The sequence below is a fragment of the Gallus gallus genome, chromosome 3, assembly GCF_016699485.2.
Source record: "Gallus gallus isolate bGalGal1 chromosome 3, bGalGal1.mat.broiler.GRCg7b, whole genome shotgun sequence".
In the NCBI taxonomy this organism is placed as follows: domain Eukaryota; kingdom Metazoa; phylum Chordata; class Aves; order Galliformes; family Phasianidae; genus Gallus; species Gallus gallus.
In genome coordinates this window covers 68730329-68752591 of record NC_052534.1, presented here as the reverse complement: position 1 = coordinate 68752591, position 22263 = coordinate 68730329, and the positions used below count along the sequence as shown (strand labels likewise).

Genomic DNA, 22263 nt, shown 5'->3' with positions numbered 1-22263 from the left:
AAATCATACCTAGTTGTCTCTTATAGTGAAGCCTACATTTATTCAAAACTTAGAGTGCTATATGTTCCTTGCCATGGCAAAGGGGTTGGAACTAGATGATCTTTAAGGTTCCTTCCAACACAAACCACTCTATGATTCCATCCAGTACTCACTGGAGAAGCCAACAGACACATAAATATGCAACAGGAAGACAAATATAAAGTGTGATTAAATTCATTACCTCCTTGTTTGAAAATTGCCTGAGGCAGCAAATTAACTACACAGAAGCTCGGTACCGGGGCCACCCCTATTCAACATCTTTATCAATGACCTTGATGAGGGGATTGAGCGCATCCTCAGTAAGTTTGCAGACGACACCAAGTTGGGAGGGACTGTTGATCTGCCAGAGGGTAGAAAGGCACTACAGAGGGACCTGGACAGACTGGATTGATGGGCCAAGGTTAACTGTATGAGGTTCAATAAGGCCAAATGTCAAGTCCTGCATTTTGGTCACAACAACCCCATGCAACCCTACAGGATTGTGGAGGAGTAGCTGGAAAGCTGCTTGATGGAAAGGGACCTTGGTGTACTGATGGACAGTCAGCTGAATATGAGCCAGGTGTGTGCCCAGGTGGCCAAGAAGGCCAATGGCATGCTGGCTTGTATCAGGAACGGTGTGGTGAGCAGGACTAGGGAAGTAATCCTACCCCCGTACTCAGCGTTGGTGAGGTCTCAGCTCGAGTACTGTGTTCAGTTTTGGGCATTCCAGTACAGAAAGGACATGGAGGTGCTGGAGCAGGTCCAAAGAAGGACAACAAGGCTTGTGAAGGCCTTGGAGAACATCACCAAAAAGGAGCAACTAAAGGAACTGGGGCTGTTTAGTTTGAGGAAGAAGAGACTGAGGGGAGACCTTACTGCTCTCCTCCAACACCCAAAAGGTGCTTACAGCGAGAGCTGGGTTGGTCTCTGCTCACTGGTGACTGGATGAGAAGAAATGGCCTCAAGTTGAGCCAGGGGAGGTTTAGACTGGATATCAGGAAAAACTTCTTTACAGAAAAGGTTAAGCACTGCAATAGGCCCCCCAGGAAGGTGGATGAGTCACCATCCCTGGATGTATTTAAAAAACATTTGGTTGTGGTGCTGAGGGACGTGACTTAGCGGAGGGTTGTTAGAGTTAGGGTAGTATGGTTAGGTTGTGGTTGAACTTGATCTTTAAGGTCTTTTCCAACCTAAGCAATTCTATAATTCTGTGAGGCCTGCTGCAAAGTAGTCATATACAATAAATGAGTAATTATCCATCTAACCAGCAATATAGGTATCAGAAGTAATAATACACTTTTTGTTTATTTTGATAAATACACTGAACACCAAAATATTCACAGCAGTTTCTAGGTATGTAATCTGAAGTCTGTTGACTTATTTCAGAGTATCCAAACAACACATTTCTTGTTACATAGAGTTTCTCACCTGCCAGTAACAAACTGTAATAGTAGTACTCTCTCTTCCTGAGTTAATTCTTCCACAACATCCCAGAACCACTAAAGAAGAAATAAGTTAGTTTGTATTTTCCATCAAATACAGCATTTGAAAAGATAATGGTAAAACAATAAATTGTCTGTATCTTGAATTACTGCAATTTTCACATCAAATTAATACATAACTAAGTCATCTAATGTAGGAACATAGTCTTAAAAAGCTCCACAAATTTTAACCAAAATAAGCCTCTATGAAAACACATACACACAGAGAAACAACAAAAAAAAAATCTTTCTTGTGGATTAAAATGCAACAATCATTATTATTCAAAAAAAAAATTTACCTGGATTACTTGGTCTCCTCTCTCATAGCCACTGGTATATTCTGTATTTTTTAACCAATCATTCACATCAATTTCCGGCATACCAGACAACAAAAGCTCCTTCAGAGGAAGCACACAGCTTTTTGTTAGTCTTGATTAACCATTAATTTTAAGAGTTTGTGCTATTTTAAAAGGTAATGCTTTTAAATAATAATAAAAAAAGATTGCAGTTCTTTTTCTGCTTAGTTTCACCCTTGCAGAATCTTGTGTTATTACTAAGTTTTACTATCAAAAGATTCTTGAAATCAGGCAACTGTACATGATCTGTCTAATTTAAGCACACTACATCAAGAGATGTAAATTATGATGAAAAAACCTAAAAATAAAAGCTTTAAGTTTTACCATGACTTGAAACAAAAGTTGAGATACCTTAGTTACAGAATAACAAACTATCCTAAAAAACTTACTCCAATTTGATTCTGGAACTCAAAAAAAAAAAAAAAGTGAATACAGTACACAGCATCTCATGACTTTTTTAAAAAATCTGTCCTTCAATTCTGCTCTCCAGAAAAAAAAAAAACACATATACACACACACACACACACACACACACATATGGACGACAATTCTCAAGGTACAGTTTATAGCACTTATCACTGGCATTTTCCTGTATCGCTAAGTAGGATAAGCAGGAATACTCATATTGAGATCCTCATTGAAAGATGCAAATGAAAGGACTGAAATGAAAGATATGAAGTATGTATTCTCTGGGCTCTGCTCCTACACCATTACATTACCGAGGAAGGGTGCTGAACAAAGTCTCTGACCAACAGTACAGGCATCTCTGCTTACCAGTTCATATTCATCAAAAAGTTGAATCAAAGATGGTGGAATGAACATATGGAAGCCTTGTAAAAAGGCATTTATCTGAGGTTGAATGGCTCTTGTCATTCTGAGTTCAGTGACAAGCTGGACATACTCAGCCTGCAAAAAAGAAAACGACATTAAGACATACAATAACAAAAATACTAACTGATCATGCACACATATGTACATAAATGCAGTCCTCCAAAATTACAAATTTCATCTCCTGTTAAGGCATTAAGAGTCCCCCGTGCACTTTCCACACAGTTAAGCAACACAAGATAACTCAGATGATGCTTTAGAGTACAGAGTCCTTTGTTTTACTCCTTCCTTCCTTCAAAGACAACTCCCAAACACAAAAGTTCAAATCACAGCAGCAGCCAGTCAAGATGGACCTAGAAGTGAATAAAACTTGTTTTGTCATGCCTGCATCTAATACAGCCACCTCTGATGCATGTTGTTACACAGTTAAGCCAAGTGACGTAACTCAGAAAAAAGGGTAACATTCTGAAGCAATATTTGTGAGTCAAAAAAGCTTGCTTGCTTTCCTTGTGCCTCTGGGAGTTTAACCCCTGCAAACTTTGTTGTATTAATAACTTTTTTTTAACTTAAGTCTCAAAAGCCGCCTCAATTTTCAGAGGGAAGAGAAACAACAGTATTTATACCATGAACATGCAAACAGACAATGCAATATTTTGCATGCTTTAGAGATTTGAGGGCTCTGTCCGCTTTAAAAGATTTCCATTAGAAAAGGAATTCTCCAGAACTCTGCTTTTGTTGGAAACACAAAAGCCTGGGAGGCAGCTAAAGGAAGGTTTATAAGAAAGAGACAGATTTAAAAGTGCCTGCACTAAAGCTGTGCAAACACCTCTCATTTAACCTGACAAAACAATGCAAGTCTAATAAAGTATTTAAGAACAGAAAATTTCTTCTCAAATAGAAATCTATTTCTAGATTTTTTTAAGTATATGGTTTCAAAGTAATGCTTTTACTTCCTAGTTGTGATTTCTAGTAAGGCAATCATAAAATATACCTCCCAATTTAACCATCCCAACCATCATCTTGCTTCAAGACAACAACCTTACAAAAATGAAACATAGATGTTTAATTTAAAAAAAAAAAGATTTAATGTAACACTGAGGTTTTGAACCTGCACAAAAACAATTAAGTAATCTGTCTCTCCTTCTCTTAGAAAAGAAAAGAAAGCCGGAAAGCCGAACAAAATGAAGCATGAAACAAAGTATTTTTTCAAGGGCAGTTCCTTACAAGCACAGAAGTACACAGTTTAGTTACTTGCCTCACAGCCAGAAGATATTTCTAAACGCACTGCCATCGCCATAATAGAGTGAGAGGACAATTAATTTGTAAAGAGCTCTGAAGACATACCTAAGCATGTCTTCAACTGCAGAGCTGTTAAGAAAAATCTGGTTTCAATCTAGTAATCTCCCTAGGTTGTTTTTAGTATCAGTGGAACTGAAGACATTTCCTTTTTCTAATGAAATAGATGAGTAGCCAAAGGAGATTAACTGCAGTAGAGAGTTAGTCTCTGCAACTACTTTTATGAGCTCTGGGTAGAAATAAGAAACTCTAGCAATAACAGGATTAAAAGTAACGTTAACATTGTTCTTCAACGAGCAAAAATATTTGTTTTTAAGTCTGCTACTTGTTAGACTATTGAGAAAACAGGGAAGTAGAGAGAAAATTTCACAATCTTCTTCTGAAAAATTCATTAGAATAAATATGATGTACATGAGTACTTATTTTCTGCATTACAAATATATTTACACAAAACACTTCCATTATGAAAGAAAACAGTTACTGTGCTTTAGGTATCACAAGAAATCTTTAAACAGCCTGGAACAGCACAGCATATTGACTACAAGAACTGGTGCACGCTAAGAGACCTGTCCCACTACATTTACATAATGTATGCCAGCAAAAAATGGTCAATCTGTTTTTGCCTCTGTTCACTTCATTTGCATTTTATTCCCTCTCCAAAGCCTTAGGAGGAAATAACAAAAAAAGAAATATCTTCATAGTTCTGAACACAGTCCCACATAGTGCATAAAAGGTACAACAAACACATTCTTTCATTCAGTGAGTAGCTCATCACAAACATAACGGAGAAGTCTAGGTGGGGTAAGGGCTTGTACTGTATTTTCCTTTGAGGTAAAGCAAGCAAAGATGGTACTTCTCTGATTTCACAACCCCATGCACTGGGGTGAGACAAGGACCAGCGTCGGTTACGAAGTTCAGGTTTAGGGGGCAGCCACATTCTAAAGCTGTTTGAAAAAACTGTGTGGTTTTTTACTACCAGACAGCACGGCCAGGTCACAGACAGACAGGTCCCAAAGACAGAGAAAGAAACGACTGTAGAAATTTGGACTGCTTTTAGAAACAGCATATGGTCAAACTTTGTCTCTCATTTTTCCTAAAAGTAAGTAGAAATCTATAAGAACACACGCACAGGAAAGAATAAAGAAAACTGCATAGCAAGGAAATGGGAAAAAGTAAGACTTCTCCCCTTTGACGTCTCCCCATTATCATCATAAAAGGTAGCTGAACCACTACTATCACAGAGACGAGTTGGAGCTATGCAGACAGTCCAATTGCAAGACTGGAACATTTAAATAATACGATCCCACCACCATTCACCTATTATATAGTTGAGGTAAAAAGAATTTGCTCAAAGAAAACACCATTTTACAAACAGCTATGCAGCTATTACTTCTACTCCTCAACAATATACTTTTCTTTTTTCCTTTTTGCTTTTCTGTAAGAGGAAAATTGATTGTTTGGATGGTTTTTCCGTGGGCTTGTTTGTTTTCTGTTTGTTTGTTTTTGTTTGTTTGGGCTTTGAAGGGTTTGGTGGTTTGGTTTTTAAGGAATAAAGATTCACTCAATTTCATTTCAAAATATGTTATCTTCAAGCAGGTAATCTGCTAGTGTGCAGACACAGCAAATTCTTTTAGAAGCTGGTTTTCCTTCTCCCAGAGGTATGGCAAATACAAAGATTTTTAAGCAAAAGTCTTTTATTCCTCAGGTAAAGGCAGAAAAAAAAGATATCTGTTGCAGGAAAAAAAAGGTGTTGCATAAATTAGAGTACACTCTTTTGTTTAATGTGTTAGAGCTGTTAAGCTAAAACATACTGCAAAAATCACACTATGTTAAAGAAACTGGAAAAAATACCCGAACGGTACTAAACCACATGAAAACACAGTTCTACAATTCTCAATAGCTTGGTTCACTGATGTCAAAATCAGAAATAAATAGGAGACACTGCCATCTTACAAATGTGTGTTAACTTTACATTTTGCAGCCTTCAAATTGAAAAAAATCAATGAATAATAACAGTTTTAAAGCTACTATCACAGTTAGCTGTTTCTTCCATCCCTTCAAATAAAGGCTACGCAAACTCCAGTCCCCTCCTGTCAGCACTGAGAAAGGCTGATGAGCTGGCAGGGGTGCATATGTTCTATGTACATTCAAGCACCTTTTTCTGACTGTGCCCCAAGTCACAAGCTAATGGAACAATGTGAGCTATTAATACTGAGGAAATCCTGATGTGGGCAAACTTCTAATTTCATGCTAACTGGTAACTGCCGAATACTTTTAAAATGGTTGTTAAAAAGAACGCTATTCATTTCATCATCAGATCTGTTTTACACACTGAAATCAAGACCACCTAGAAACAAGAATCAACATTTTTGCATTCTCTGCTAGGTAATAAAGAAATTAATCACCCACTCACTTCACAATCAGACTTGTTTTATTGTCCGTATTCTTTCATGAATGACTGTATTGCAGGAGGCAGGCAGAATCAGGCTAATAACACATACTCCAGTTATTGCAATGGCACTCTGCCTTAATGAAAATGAGGATTAAGCATACAAGAATTCGGTGCCAACTGCGCCACCAGAAACTTTAGTTTGTGAGAGCAAATGCTGACACCAAGTGGTCATTATTATCACAACAGCTGTCTGCGCTAGCGGGGAAACCAAATGAATACTGCATACACAAAGTAAATTAAACCTACTGATACAACTACATAGTGAGTGAACTGCAAATGGCTGAAAAGCTTCCTGCAGCTTTTTATGTTACCAGTCATACTGTATATTCATAGAATCGTAGCATGTCCTGGGTTGAAAAGGACCACAATAATCATCTAGTTTCAAGCCCCCTGCTATGTGCAGGGTCACCAATCACCAGACCAGGCTGCCCAGAGCCACATCCAGCCTGGCCTTGAATGCCTCCAGGGATGGGAGGCACAACCTCCCACAACCTCCTTAGGCAACCTGTTCCACTGCATCACCACCCTCTGAGTGAAAAAATTCCTCCTAATATCTAACCTAAACCTCCCCTGTCTCAGTTTAAAACCATTCTCCCTTGTCTTATCACTAGGACCGTCATAAACAGCCATTCCCCCTCAGCCCACACATCCACAGACTCTGTGGGGTTTGGTGGGGCACCCTCCAGCCTCCTCCTCTTTCCCCCACTGCCACCGACTGCCTCTTCTGAATTCCCCTAGTACAGGAAGCTCTTGGAGCAGGTCCAGAGGAGGGCCACTAAGATGATCAGAAGACTGGAGCACCTCTCCTATGAGGAAAGGTTGAGGGAACTGAGATGATGATGATGATTATTATTATTATTATTGCATGGTGATCTAGGGCTGCCCTACCTACAATTTTCCTTTTTAGCAATTGCTACTGTTCTACCCTCCTGGTATTCAGTCATGATTTAACATTATCAACATCCGTAACTTTTAAAATAAATACTTCGTTTTTCTTCCAGAAGTTCTGACAGAAAGAAGAGCATCAAAGCTGAACACTTAATAGATACATTTAATAGTACTACTTCAGTAACACATTAAGCTAGAAAAAGAAAGGGAAAAGAGCCAGTAACTTCTTATTTTGTATACTTTCTTCAAAAAATTGAGGTTTTCAGAAAGAGAGTACAATTGTTTTTTTCTGATATTGCCAGCCCCTGAATAAATCTGTATACTCACCTTGTTTTCCTGTGTAACAAGTATACTCGCACCCCCAGGCTTTAATGGCACTTCTTCCATTGCTCCAAATACGTCAGTCTCAACAGAAAAAGTCAGCTCTAAACCCAGATCACTGATATCATTATCTAAAATCCACTGCAAATTCTTCGCATACTCTGGATCAATAGATGCTACATCCTGATAATTTACAGGTATACCTAAAAAGAAAAATAAAGATAAAATAAATACAAGAAGATAAAAAGGGTTCTAATTTTATATATAGTAGAAGGTTGCCCTCTAGAGAGGAAACAGAATAATGCAGTAGCAGAAGAGAGGGAAAAGGGATTCGCCATTATTAAACTACAGCAGAACTGTACTTCTAACATTTTAAAAGCGTTAAAGTTCCTCTGGATGGCTTTTTCCCCCCCAGAGAAGCAAATGGCACACTTCTTGAGCAACAACAGTCTGCACAATTTTAGGTGACTTGCGGATTTCAGTAGAAGCATCTAACAATACAGAATGTACAAGGTTAAATAAGTGATCTAAAAAGGGGGGGGAAAAAAAAGATCTTTTAAAGTTTTCTATGAACTTTTAGGAACCCGAATCTGTTTGTTTTTTTTCCTGTATAGTATCTCTTCTCCCCAGAAAAAGATTTATAGCTGGGAAAACATGAATACCTTCCTGTATTTTCAAATTCCTTCACTCTTCAGTTTTCTTTTTCATCTTTTGATATGAGCTATACTACTCAGTTGAAAAAAAAAAATGATTTATAGAAATTTCACATTTTCAAACTGAAGTTCAGGTCACTTAGGAGCAGTGAATACACACTGAGGTACTAGAAGTTTGGCTCCCAGCCAAGTATGGAAACTGCTTATTTATCATCCCCTTCACAGACACGGCACTTGAGAACAAGTTTGAGCAAACATGTCAAGAACAAGGTGACTGAGTTTGCACTACCTCTGCACTGCACAAGAAAGCAAACCTGAATGACTTTATGAAGACAGATAATTTAGATAACTGTCAAAATAAATACCTGGAAAAGAGGAAGAGGGTATAAGTGTTAATAGCTTTAGAGAGGAAAACTAATTACTGGCAAGTCTGTCTTTTGCTTCACAGTCTTCTTGTGCATTTTTCAGGTGCCAGATGAATGTTCTATTAGTAGAGGTTTTAACATGCTATGGACTGCAGGAGCAGCACCCCAGACAATAAGACAATTCAAAGGTTAACAGCTTGTACAAACATGTAAATGCAAAAAGTATTTCACTGGAATAGGTCTGAATAGTACTGAAATGCCTTTGTAGGCTGGAGCTGGAAGTTTCCTTTTCCAAACAGAAAACCGTCTCTCTAGAAAAACTATAAAATAACTGGGTAACAGCAAAAGAGAAAGTATCTTCTCTTCCCCTATTTTTGAGCAGAATACAGTTTGAGGGGGAAAAAAACAAAAAAACTAAGAGACCTTAGTAATATCTAACTGTATTCTTGCCTTAGTTCTACATCTGTAATAGAGTACACTGATAAACAAAAAGAAAAGTGAAGTAAAGTTTAAGAGCACAAATAAAAAGTAACGTAATTCAGATATTTAACACATTATAAAACATGTTTTAACTGTGTTGTCACCAGAGCAGGAGATCACTCCTTGCCTACCAGATATTGGTGCAGAAAGATCCCATCACAGTGTAATAAAGTGATGAGCCCACCTGAACCTGAAGGAAACCGGCCTCACTTGTTCTCACAGGTTTCAGCTTCTACTTACGGCACTTCCACTTCACGTCTACTGACTAAACAGAAGAGTTCCTTTGAAAGAGGTTCACAATATTCCTCAGACACAGGAGGTCTTGGCACACAACAGTGTGCCATCATCAGGAAAAGCAAGTAAAATGAAAGATCCCAGTGCAAGGTGAGAAACCAGAAGAATGAAACTGGCCTCAGGCTTCAATAGGATATTTAATACTCCATTGCTTATGGCCTCCAAGAAGTGAAGGGAACCTCTACTATGTCTGTAACCTGGAAACTTGTATTTGGCATGAACAATAGTGAGCATAACCCATAGCTAAACTTGAAACAAAAATAAAATACATTTTAAAAAGCCCTCAGAAGCATCTGCTGGTGTGCATCTCAGGTTCCTGAAGTGAGAGAAGACTCACAAAGCTGAGGGAAGTGGCCTTAGAAATCTGGTTTGAATAAGCCACTCTAATGCAGGACAAACAATTACTTTGGGAAACAGGGGTATAATTTTTTGTTCTGAACATAGTAAAATGGAAGAGGTGACAAAAACCTGTGAACCTTTTGAACTTAAATGAACTGAATGTGTCAAACCTCTGAGGAGTTACAGGGCATCAGTCCAACAGGATGGTAAGACCTTATTAAGAAGTACTGGTGAAATCTTACTAACAGAGGCTATGTGTTGCTGTTTAGTTTTCAAATAGAGAGATGCTTTGTTAGAAGAGATGCTGCCAACAGCTGATTTACATACTGTGCTAATTGCTCACTTCAGGAAAAACATCCTGTGGATGAGTAAGAAGCAAAAGAACAAGCCTGGTAACCTGAGACAAACTTAAATTTCGGAAGTGGCAGACATCTTTAAATTCAGACTACAAGAACAGGATACTATTGCAAAATAGAGGGGAAAAAAAAGAAACAAACCACCAGGTCATCCTGTCAATTCAGAAACCAGCAAAGCTAGTATGTAATCACAAATCAATTCAAACTAGAAAAAAAAAATCAAATTAATCAGTAGTCATCTCCAACAGAGGTCACAAGATCAACACCTGACTATTCTCAAAACATGTGAGCAAACAGCACTAAAATGATTCCCATTTCTGAATACAACACATGGAGATTATCCTCTAAATGTCGTTCTTCTCCTCATATAGAGGAATCTCTTGATGAGAGGCCAATCCTTAAGTCAGCATCAAACTGCACCATACAAAGAAATGTCTATTTCAGAACCCTTTTATCATGTGAAGGAACATTTACTATGGAAGTCTAATGGGTCGTTGCCAATTTGGTGCTGCTTCAGCCTTCCATTACTTCTTGCCCAGCGCACAGTCACACAGCATAAAGCAGATCCAAGGGAGAGAAGTAGAAGTTAACCCTATTCTCATGCAAGAAGACCTTGAGAAAGGTATCTGCATCATCAGAGTGTAGTGTTCCCCAAAAACTTTTAGGAAACAGTAAATCTGAAGTTAAGAGACAACCTATCCCAGATTCAGCAATTATCACAAAAAGACTGCAGATAAACAGGCTGATTGTAGAAAATCAGAATGAGATCTAAACAATCTGAACATCTTGCTAGGGTTTAAAGTAAGGAGTGGTTCTTCAGGAAAAGTAAGACTCCTTATCCATGTTGTTGAGGAAAAGTAAAACAACAAGCTATCTTATACCTCCAAAGATGACTAAGGAATAGCACTCCAGAAGAAAGGACATTCTGCATGATGTGGTAGTTTATAAGAGAAACTCAGTACAAAACAGTAATCACTGCCATAGTATGCTGCATTTTTGATAAACACAAAAGATTAGCAAGATTCTTTGCACTTTCAACACATACAGAAGTAAAAAGGAAAAAAATTACTGCTCAGACAATTGTTACAAGTAATAAATAGGATTTTAATGAAACCATACCAAGAATATGCTTGTAGAATGATCTTGTGAAGTAAATGTTCACCAGCTGCCTGTGATTGAGAGCTAATCCCAGGATCTGGCCTGCAAAGCGGAAGTAGTTCAAATGATCTGGGTTTACAGAAGAGTTGCTGTTTGGCTGGAAGGTTGTTCCTATAACATAAGAACATAATTGGATTTTGTTATTTTATCTATATATCTTCTTTAAATGAAGTTTGTATTTGTCAATCACATTAACTATTTGAAAACAAAGTTTTATTTTGGAGTTTTGGATGGTTGGTATTTTTTCTGTTCATGTCAGAAAGAGAGAAGAAAAATGTATTACAGTGTAATGACATCATATTACTACAGTGATACTGCTCAACCACTCTCCAAGGCAACACCCTGAAATAATTATCATCAACAAAAGGGTAAGCACAATCTGCTGAGCTTGGTCTTCCACTTCTACCTGCACCTTTGCTCACTCTCATGGGCCATGCTTCTATAAACTTGTGAACAAGCTCACAGGAAAGATCAGAATACATTCACTTCCTTTCATCTGGATCCAGGCAGATGCACGCAGCAGGCTGTCCAGTCTTGGTCTTCTTGGAAGAGACCATCTCACACAGACATCCCTGAACTTGTCCTTTTAACTTTCAGAAACTGATCTATGCTTCTGCTGTTGACTGATATCCTTGCCACTCCCTAAGACTTTTTAAGCCAGAAGGCAAAATGTTTATTACTGCTGCTGATATGAAATCTTTTATTGATAAAGATTTGCTGTGTATGAAGTGCCTAGAAGACAAAAAGTCAAATACAAGGTGGTCTCCATAGGTCTAACAGATCATTTTACCACAGAAGTGAACTGCTTGACTTTGTGGTTTTCTAAAGAGAAATGAAAAAATATCTCTACAGCTCCCTTAAAGCTGCAGAAGAAAGGGAAACACTTTCTATACTGCTGTCAAAGCATTATGTTCCTCTAATACCAGATAGAAATAGAATGGAATCATTAAATAGCATGGATTCATTAAAACCAACAATTCATTCTCCTCTTACAAAAGAGGAAAAAATTTAAAGAAACTTCAAATTAAATAGAATTCACCTGTAGTTTTAAAAATACATGTTGAACAGATCACTTCTCTACACACGAATATAATTGTCAGTTTCACTTTTAATAAGTAACAATCTTAGAATCTGCCATCAATTAAGTGAATCTCATGATAAAAATGCTTTCATTACCCTAAAATTAGGCAACAACAACAAAAAAAAAAAAAAGCAGAGACATACCATCAGCTGACTGGGTAAATAAGGCATAATCTGGGTTAACTATTTCACTGGATAAGATATCAAACCACTCACGCACCACACCCTGTCCCTGCATGTCAAAAGAATAAAACATATTAGTACCTAGAGCTTTTACTGCCAGTTAAGGTAGATAACTACACATTTCTTAATGAAAGTACAAAAGTTATTTTAAATTTGGATTTCATGCTAAACAATACTCATGAAAAACAGGATTAGTTTTTCTATATATCGCATAAAGGAAAACCATGCAATTTTACCCACCATGCCTTCTTCTCCGTGAAATCGCACAGCAATCCCTTGCTTTAGTTTTGCACAATTTGCTTTAGAGACAACTTCACAGCTACTCCTAAAAATAGAATCTAAATATAAAGCATCAATTAATTTTAAGCATTAATTCATTTTATTCCAATGTACTTCAGAGACATCCAATTCTGTTTAAAATAATACCTCTGTGAACCAGAAGGATGTCATTTTCATTGACAGGTCTGTGCACCATGTCTGAGTCTGGTTGCCCTGAATGCAGATGTTCATAGAACCATTCACAACGATCTTTAAATGGCTACAAAGCAAAAGGTAAACAACATTACACAGATGCATTCAACTAGATAGTTCCTTCTTCACAAACATGACAAGGAAACATCATTACATCTAAACATCAGGCAACACTTCTTTACTGTGCAGGTGATGGAGCACTGGCATAGGTTGCCCAGGGAGGTTGTGGACTTCCCTTCAAAAGCCACCTGGACATGGGTCTGGGCATCCTGCTTTGGGAGTCCCTGCTTGAGCTGGGCTTTGGACAGATGGACCCAGAGGCTCTGTCAAATCTCAACTGTTCTACACTTCTGTGAAAATGGTTATGCACACTACATAATTAAAATAACTACACACATTCATTTTGAGATGCGCTGAGTTACTTAGTACCATCTTAATAAGGTAGGAAGTATTTTGGGATGAGGAAAGGGCAACAATGTCAAAATGGGGAAGTGTTGCATAAATCAGACTTTCACACTGAAGTTTGCCTGCTATTTTTCCCACTTAGCTGCAGTAGTCTTCTGTAGAGTAGCTTTTTGGTCTAGAATTCACATCCCACATAAAACCATTAAGTGTGCTTAGGTTATACAAGACATCAGGATTTTACTTTGCAGAAAAAAACACACCACGCCCACTCACAATTAATCAAACAGGAGGAAACAACATTTCACTGAAGGAGCTCCCACTAAGTAACTGTGGCAAAATCAACTAATAATTGTGTATTCATCCTCTGTCTTTTTTTCTGTTTAACTTATCTTAGAGTATCTCAGATTCAGAAGCACTGGAGGACACAATTCTTCTATCTTCCCCCAGTGGATTTTAAAAACAAACAAGCTAAAAAACCCAACTCTCTTATATTCATAGAAATTGTAGCAAAATCTCTCTTGACATTTACCTGAGCCTTTATGATGTGCATAAATCTGGACATTAGTTCAGGACACTCAAGAAGGAAATGAAAGTGATCAAAAATGATTTTGGGATTCCTGAAAGAAAAATACTTTGAGTTAGAAGTCCGCTGGTCAGAGATCTAACAATAATGCTTTATGACACATTAAGGCTACTTAAAGAGCCAGCGCAATTACTCCTATAGAACAGTTTCAACAGACCCTTCTTTATCATAACGTTTTCATTAAAGCTTGTTTCCAAATGACTTAAGCCACCTCATCCTTTATACAAATAGAAGACATACTTATGAGCTGGGCATAACCTGAAAAACACTGAGAACAACCAAATGCACTAAGATAGTGACCAGAAGTCACTACATATAACACATTTGAGTAAGCACGAAAGTTGGCATTCAACTCAGAAGAGTAGGCTTGGAAAAACAGAGGAGGCAATAACCTATTAAAAAAAAAATTACTCTGTTGCTCTGTGAAAAAGATTTTGTTCACAAAATCTCACCAAATCTTACAGAAGGTTTGTTTACAAATGCAGAAGAATTCATCTAAGCCTGAACTCTGAATCATTAATATTTACTCTCCCAAATTTGGAAGGACTAAAGTGTGTTTGGAAAGACCAAGAGTGCGTATGCTCCATATGTCAAAACAAAAACCTCAAAACACAAATCTGTAAGAAGAAAAAGTATATGAGGTTGGACCATATTGGACAGAAAATAAACAAACAAATTAGGAACTGCACGTTCCTCTAAGCTTACCGGTTAACAAAACACTTAAGGACATCATCGTGTTTACAAACAAATTCTATAAAACGAGGTGACGTCATCCTGTTCAAAAAAAAGCATAAGATATTGATGAAATTATTTAATGAAGCAGAAAAGAATTTCAATTACATATGTTACTGCATTCTATTTTTTAATACAATGTTACACAAATAAAAACCGTTGGTTTTTAACTACTCAGTCATTAAACAAAACACTCAGAAGCATTAAAGAATATGAAGACACGCATTTCTCTGTTGAATTCTCCCAGCTTTCAATACAATGGAAACACATATACAGAAGGACTATTATTATATACAACATATATGCACATTGTTCTATATGCCTGTTCGTTAGCTAAAAGTCCCACAGCACACTCAGGGACCTGGATCAAATCTCCATACTTACCTAACCCTTCACTCAGGAGGGTCAAAGGATTTTTTCCTTGCAAGTTCACTTAACAGACAGAAGCAAGCCCGGACACACTAAGACCTCAGCTACAGAGGAGACACTTTGTTTTAAACCAGACACTGATGGTATCTAATTTACATAAGTTATGTCATGTCTGTTCCACACAAAATAATACTTGCTAACCTGGGGCAGAATTCCAAGTGAGTGTTATTTTAAGATGAAAGGCTTCTTTTGAAAACTTCTGCAATACAGCCAAATGAGTCCTGCCCGAGCTGTCATTTTCATACACGATCTGCATTTCTTCTGAGATCAATTATAGTTGTTGTGGGATAATCACATTAAACTTAGGGATATTTTCACACTAAGAACCAACAGCAGAAACAGCTAAATTTCAAGAGATCAAAACTATATTTCCTGCATGTATCCCCCATGATTAAAAAGAGACAGTCAATATGAAACCTGCTCCAATGAAGTTATCAACAGCATTAAGTAAAATTTGCTACGCCATTTGGTGTCATTAAAGCAGGAAAAAAAAAATCAAATAATTGAACTAATGAAAGCATCAGGAAGTATGCCCTTCACTGCCATTAATATCATTTGGTCAGCACCAACACTCTTCCAAGAAAGCATATATGATTTTAAAAATGTAATAGCTTAGCTAACGAACAGTATCCTCCTTACCCCTGAGGCATCTGACAGGAGCAGCACATATAAAATGCTTGAATGACAGCACTTAGCCTGTTTGCTGTCATGGAGATAACATCCTGGCAATCAGCATAAGCTTCCTGCTTCCCCGCAACTTCATATGTCTTTGAGTCCCCTGTGTCAGTGGATAGCTCTTTTCTGCTCTCTGTTCCTGCAGCGGCAAAGGAAGGCGTAGGAGTAGCATCCTGGTGATCTGGTCCTTTTTGTTTCAGCAAAATAGAAGTAATGTTGGCAGAGTCCCTTTTGTTTTTCATCAGCTCTGTGGCTATAAGAACTAGCCATTCGTCTAATGAGTGCCACAGCAGTTCTAGTGGCTGCAATAAAATACACCAAAAAAAAGACAAAAAAAGAACATGTTCACATTAGATAATATGATCATCACACCGTTAATATTAAGGCGAATAAACATCACTCACATTTAAAAGTTCTAAATAATACTTCAGAAGTCATGTTAGACATAAGGCTAAAATATTCCTAAAAATTCTCTACTTGTAGCCACAGAGCACAAAGAGAAAATTTCATACAGAGTGAAAACAGTCAAGGAGGAGATGAAACAAAGGTAAAACAATTTAAAGAAGGGTCAGACACTGAACTGTTCAACACAGTTTGGCTTCACTGTTCTTACACAGCACAGCTCTGCCCAACAGCTGCATTCAGCCAAAGACAGTAATGCACACCTCTAGTTTTAAGACTAAGAGCTCATCAGTGCTTTCTTAAGGTCCTGGTCTAAAAAGCTTCCCACACAAGGTGGATGGAGCAAACCCTAAACAGAGCCAAAGATTCAGATCAATACATGTGTCTAGTAAATTGCGCTTTATGCACAGCATGAGATCACAGCTCATTTTGACAGTATCCCAAGATGTCTCAGATTAGGGGTCACTAATACCTTTATGAAATAAAAATAATATTAGTCGGTCGTCCCAACAATTTGTAAAGCTATGCATTTCATTTGAACAAAGTCACTCTTTGCTCACTACCAACATAATGAAAACCTGGCATGATTGCAATGTTACACATTTGCTCTCAGGTGCAGGCCTACAGCAGAGGATGGGAAGAGCTGAGACACTTGTGGCTTCCTCACAGGCATTTCAAAAACATGAGGTCCAACTGCGCCACTCCTTATTGCTGCTTAAGTGGACACTTCACAAGTGTACATTCTACACTTGTGGGACACTCTACTACAAGTAGAGGGAGATATTTTTTACTGAAGTCATCCATAATATTCCAAAAGCAAAAGTGTGATGCATGTTTTTGCATCAGCTTTTTAAAAGTCATCAAGCACAGACCTATTTGAACATAAAGGGAAAGTGTTCAGAAGAAAGGAAAAAAAAAGAAGTCAGCAGCACCTGAAAATATTCCTCTGTGTATCTCACAGGGGTATCAGAAGACAGAACTCCTGTCACTGGTACCCCAACAACATCCCCAAATGAAAGTTTCCCAATCCATTCTCAAAAGGAGACAGTATTGGACAAATAATTAGCATCCTATACAGTAGAATACAATATCTATAGGTCTTTACTTGTTCAAATAAACAGCATTTGAAGAAAGTGCTGGTGATGATAGTATCACTGAAGACAGACAACTCCCAGGTCTCTTCAAATACCACTACAACAATTACCAACATTATAATATAGAGATACAATGAGGAGCTTTCCCCTCTGCTGAAAGGAGTGAGGAGTCCCCAGCATCATATTCTCAAAGAAAGAACAAAAGAAGAAAGAAAGGGAAAGTAATAATAAAAGAGAAAGGGAAGTCAATCAATGGACCGAGAATTGTCTCATCTTGTAGTAACTATCCAGTTATTGCACATCCAGAAAAGAAAAGGCTAATCCAACTGCAACTAAGATTAAAACTGCATTGCCAGACCAATGTACTCCAGTCCTAAACCAGAACAAATTCTCATCAATTATTTTACATTTTTTACTCCAAAATTTAATATCATGGAGAAAGAAAGCATTGGCCCTAAAGAGGAGCTGCTCAAGTTTTAGAATTTCTAAAATAAATTAAAAAGTAACAAGCATAAATTTTAAATCCTCGTGAATGTTTTGCTTTGTTAGCTCACCAAGAACAGTATATACTCTTCTCTTTCATTAAAATGACATTAAATTTGTTTTTACAGAACTTACAATTACTGATATTTTCTGGGCCAGCTGTGCCAGTTAGGTAATATTAGTTTACTGCGTAAGACTAATCTACAAACCAAATGGAGAAACCATTCCAAGTACATAACATAGTATGGCCACACAGGTAGGTAACTTTGCTGAAATACAGCTTCCTTCACAAATTGTGCTATTTTAATTTTTTTTTTTTTTTTTGAGTTTTGAAATGATATCCAGTTGAAGAGAAAGTTCTTTCTATTTTAGTCTATAAGCCAGAAGAAAAGGTAAAGTTAAATTACTCTCAAGAAAAAAAAGAAGAAAGGTAACAATATCTGTCCAACCTTCTCACCACAAGTATTTCTCTATTAGCTGAGTTTAGCATCATCCGCTTGTTGTTTGATCTGGCACATTCAAACCAGTTTTCAGTTAAAGCACTAAAAAATGGTGTTTTTAATAAAATCGTTCTTGTGATTTGGGTAAGGCTTTGTTTTTTAAAAAGGAATGAAAATGTGGTTAAATTCACAGAGTGCCAATTTAGTTCAACACGTTTTAATGAGTAACCCTAAAGGACAAATATGACACTGCATACAGTATGATGCATTACATTTTGCACACAGTGTTTTTCACACTCAAGCTCTAGTCTTACACTGATGATACAAATGAATGTTATTAAAACTAGTTTCTTTTTTTTTTTTTTATAGGAAAAATCTGTTTTCCAAATATTCTGATGTCTTTCTTCCTTCCGAAGAAAGAAACTTAATCAAAAATTAAGCTAAATAACTAAACATAGCTGTAATTAGATTGTCATCTTTCATGAACTTATTAACATAGCTCTGTTTAAAATTCACAAGAAATAATCTGATAAACTTATCAGATCACACACACAAAAAAATGCAGTAATTTCAAAATACCCCATTTTTAGAACACCTGATAGAAACATGAAGGTTAAGGAATATTCCCATCATTTAATCATTGGCTTCCAAATTTGGTGATATGAACTGTGCCATCAAGAGGATGAAAGTAGAAAGAAAAACAGAAAAGAAAAAAAAAGACCATCTTCCAGCTGTTATTCTTTAGGTGTTCCGAATAGCTTATCAATTATAGTCCCAACGCAGTGGCATGCAGGAAACTGAGACTGCTTTAGAGAAAGTAAAGATACAGTTTTTGACAGGATTCCTCACGAACAAGTATTTAAGAAAACTTTAGAAATTAAACACCTAAATGGCAAGAGCCTAAAGCACATTTTTGAAAGCAGCTATAAATCAAGAACCTTTCAAGGGAAGTAGTAAGCTGTACATTTTAAAGCATATAATAGTAACTTTCAAGAATAACTTGAGGGAAAAAAAAAAAAAATCACGATCAGAGTGAAAACAATAAACAGATCAGAAATTAAGAACTCCACATTTTGAGATTGCTATATTCTTAAATAAAATATTTAAAATAAAACCAAAGTTTACCAAGACCAGTTGAGAACTAAATTTTTAACATCTAATAAATAATACATCAAAATCAAACAAGAAATAAACATAAATAATAAAGTGAAATGTGCATTAATGTTTAAATGAATTCAGTGGAAAAAATAACTGAACAAAAGGAAAGAGTCAGGCTTAACTTAAGAAGGGATAGGGACATCAACCAAACTTACTTCCTGTTCATGAGATGTCTGATTAATGAATGCATGCTTTGTGAAATTCATCTCTTTAACGTCTATCTTCCTAACAACATCATATACTTTTCTGACCTTGAACACCTGACTTCTTGGAGTTTTATTTCCATTGTAGCCCATGTCATTTCCATTACTGGGAGAGGATGGGCCAATGCGAAACACATGGCAAAATATCCTCACGATCCTTAAGAGACTCTTCATTTGAGCTTCATAATTACTTGACAAGCTGAGGGAAAAAATGGAATATTTAAGTTTCTTTTCCTAGACAAAACGAAGAAGTATATTAAGGAGTAAGCAATCTAATGTTAAGGTCTGACACACACTAAAAAAAAGTCCTTGTCTTTAAACCCTAATATATTTGAACTTTTACTTCCTGCACGGGTCATGGGTAAGAAATCCAGCTTATTACAGTAAAGATCTCAATGTATGAAACAAATTGGGTTAACCAGTTGAAAGTATTTTTAGTTCCAGAAGAGAATCACATATAACGGTAAAACTGTAACGATTAATCAGATATACCACCACAGCTCATCCATAACCTAACTCCTGTCCTAAATCTCTATTAATTACCTTAATCAGCTAAGGGGTCAGGATGATAAATGTCACTGTTTTACTCAAGGAAAACAAGTGACCTAGAAGATACAACATAAGAGCATTGTGTTTTTACTTATGTATTTAATATATATAAGTTGTATGCTTTATTAACTGGCCAACATTGAAATCTATAAGAACTCCTTCACCACAAACACAGCGTAGAATTGGAGACACTCATGAGTTTGTGCACAAGCGGAATACTCTTATTCAAACTTTACTTTGTTTTGATTTAAATCCCAAGAGGTAAGAATTTGTCAATCCTGAACACGTACACAAAACTGCAAGAAATTAAAATTTCTTTTACTGAAATCTACACAGCTGTGAGAGCAGCCCTTTGGAAAAAGACTTGGCGGTGCTAGTGGATGAGAAACTGGGCATGAGCCAACAATGTGTGCTTGCAGCCTAGAAAGCCAGCTGTGCCCTGGGCTTCATCAAAAGAGGGGTAGCCAGCAGGACAAGGGAGGTGACTGCCCCTCTTGCTTGCCCTTGTGAGACCCACCTCGAGTACCTCATCCAGGCCTGAGGACCCAACATCATCAGCTGGATGTGGACTTGTAGCCCTACTCTGGCCCTCTGACCATCTTTGTTGGAGTGAGTCCAAAGCCCCTCTTGTGAGAAGAAGGGTGATGTTCAGACTGGAAAAGAGAAGGCTCCTCATTACAGCCTTCCAGTACTTAAAGGGGATCTACTGGAAAGATGGGGAGGGACTCTTTATTGGGCAGGGTACCAACTGGGCAAGGGATAATTGCTTTAAACCAAAAGAGGGGAAATTTAAATTAAATATTTGGATGAAACTCCTTCCTCATAGGGTGGTGAGGCATGGGAACAGGATACCCAGAGAAGTTGTGGATGTTCCACTCCTGTAAGCGTTCAGAGCCAGGTTGGATGGGACCATGGGCAACTTGATCCGGCGGAAAATGTTCCTGCCCACAGAAGGAGGTTGGAACTGGATGCTCTTAAAGGTACCTTCCAACCCAAACCATTCTGATACACATGCATATTTATAAGGAAGTATACATTTAGTTTTATCCTTGAAGTACTTGCTTTCTAACTATAAGATCAATACACACCAGAAGATTGACACCCTTATAGGATGCTGCACGCCTCTGATGCAATTACTGATTTTGCTAATTCACAGCTGGTTTCAATCTACCTAAACTCAAGCAACTAATTATACTTCTGAATAAAGCTTTCCTCAGTGCTCTGCAGGCAAATTTTTTAAAGCAACTCAAACCTTAAAAAACAAACAAACAAAAAAAAAAACACTGAAAGAAGTGAGTAAGAGCCTGCAGGACACCCTCAGTACAAGCATCTCCAGAAATGCCAGCCCAAGCAACAGAATGCTTCTAATTTGTCTTCAGCCTGAGCTAGGCAATTCACATTCAGCAACTACAGAAGCACATAGCAGCTCATATTCTGAGACATGTACAAGCTGTTTCTACAGTCTGTTTCTACAGCCATACTGAGAGAATGTTGCTCAATATAATGGAGCAATAACAGTAATAAATCAAATAGAAATGCAAAATCATCAGTTCAATTTACATTAAACACATTTGAAGTTCCGACACATTACAGATGAGGTGTTTTGCACAAACTGCCTTTAACAGATGCCACAAAAATTAGTAAAGCGTACTAGGAAAACACACTTGCCTATTTTACATGCTTCTTCAACTAACTGCTACTTGCACTGCTGAGATAGCACACTGTTGATGCTATTTTTGTTTTGGTGCAGTACAGGTGCTTTCGTACATGTATTAGTAACCATGGAAGACAACCAGAGCCAGCAGGCACCATTCAAGTGCCTGAAAAAAAAACAAAAATTCTTCTCAGGCATACCAGGAAAGCATGCAGAAACTAAAGAAAAGTTGTGAGGAAAAAAGAAGAGGGGCTGGGAAGTAATAATGATAGCTGGCTAAAAAGTTTCCCTTTCTAAAGATGACATAGCTACGTTAAACTTACTTTAAAAAAATAAATAAATAAATCACTTCTCTGCAACTCAATCTTCCTGGTCCTAACAGCTATACAAGGAGGATACCAACTTACTCTAATCAATCCTTGTGAAGACAGTGATCT

General features: G+C 37.3%; 1 protein-coding gene across 4 annotated transcripts in view; it reads right to left on the bottom strand.

Annotated features, from left to right (window-relative positions):
* HACE1 (HECT domain and ankyrin repeat containing E3 ubiquitin protein ligase 1) overlaps positions 1 to 22263 on the bottom strand; it is a 44087-nt gene that overhangs the window by 5663 nt on the left and 16161 nt on the right. For 2 of the 4 annotated variants that reach the window (NM_001278155.2, XM_015284530.3), the window contains 12 exons: positions 19576 to 19822; positions 15808 to 16145; positions 14713 to 14781; positions 13954 to 14041; positions 12975 to 13086; positions 12789 to 12886; positions 12510 to 12597; positions 11247 to 11396; positions 7647 to 7843; positions 2630 to 2761; positions 1799 to 1897; positions 1447 to 1517 (listed from right to left, as the gene is read on the bottom strand). In NM_001278155.2, the coding sequence (NP_001265084.1) occupies positions 1447 to 1517; positions 1799 to 1897; positions 2630 to 2761; positions 7647 to 7843; positions 11247 to 11396; positions 12510 to 12597; positions 12789 to 12886; positions 12975 to 13086; positions 13954 to 14041; positions 14713 to 14781; positions 15808 to 16145; positions 19576 to 19822 (1689 nt within the window). Of the gene's footprint in view, positions 1 to 1446; positions 1518 to 1798; positions 1898 to 2628; positions 2762 to 2855; positions 3037 to 7646; positions 7844 to 11246; positions 11397 to 12509; positions 12598 to 12788; positions 12887 to 12974; positions 13087 to 13953; positions 14042 to 14712; positions 14782 to 15807; positions 16146 to 19575; positions 19823 to 22263 lie in introns of those variants that run through there. The other 2 variants (XM_015284529.4, XR_003074228.3) reach the window with 2 other exon arrangements.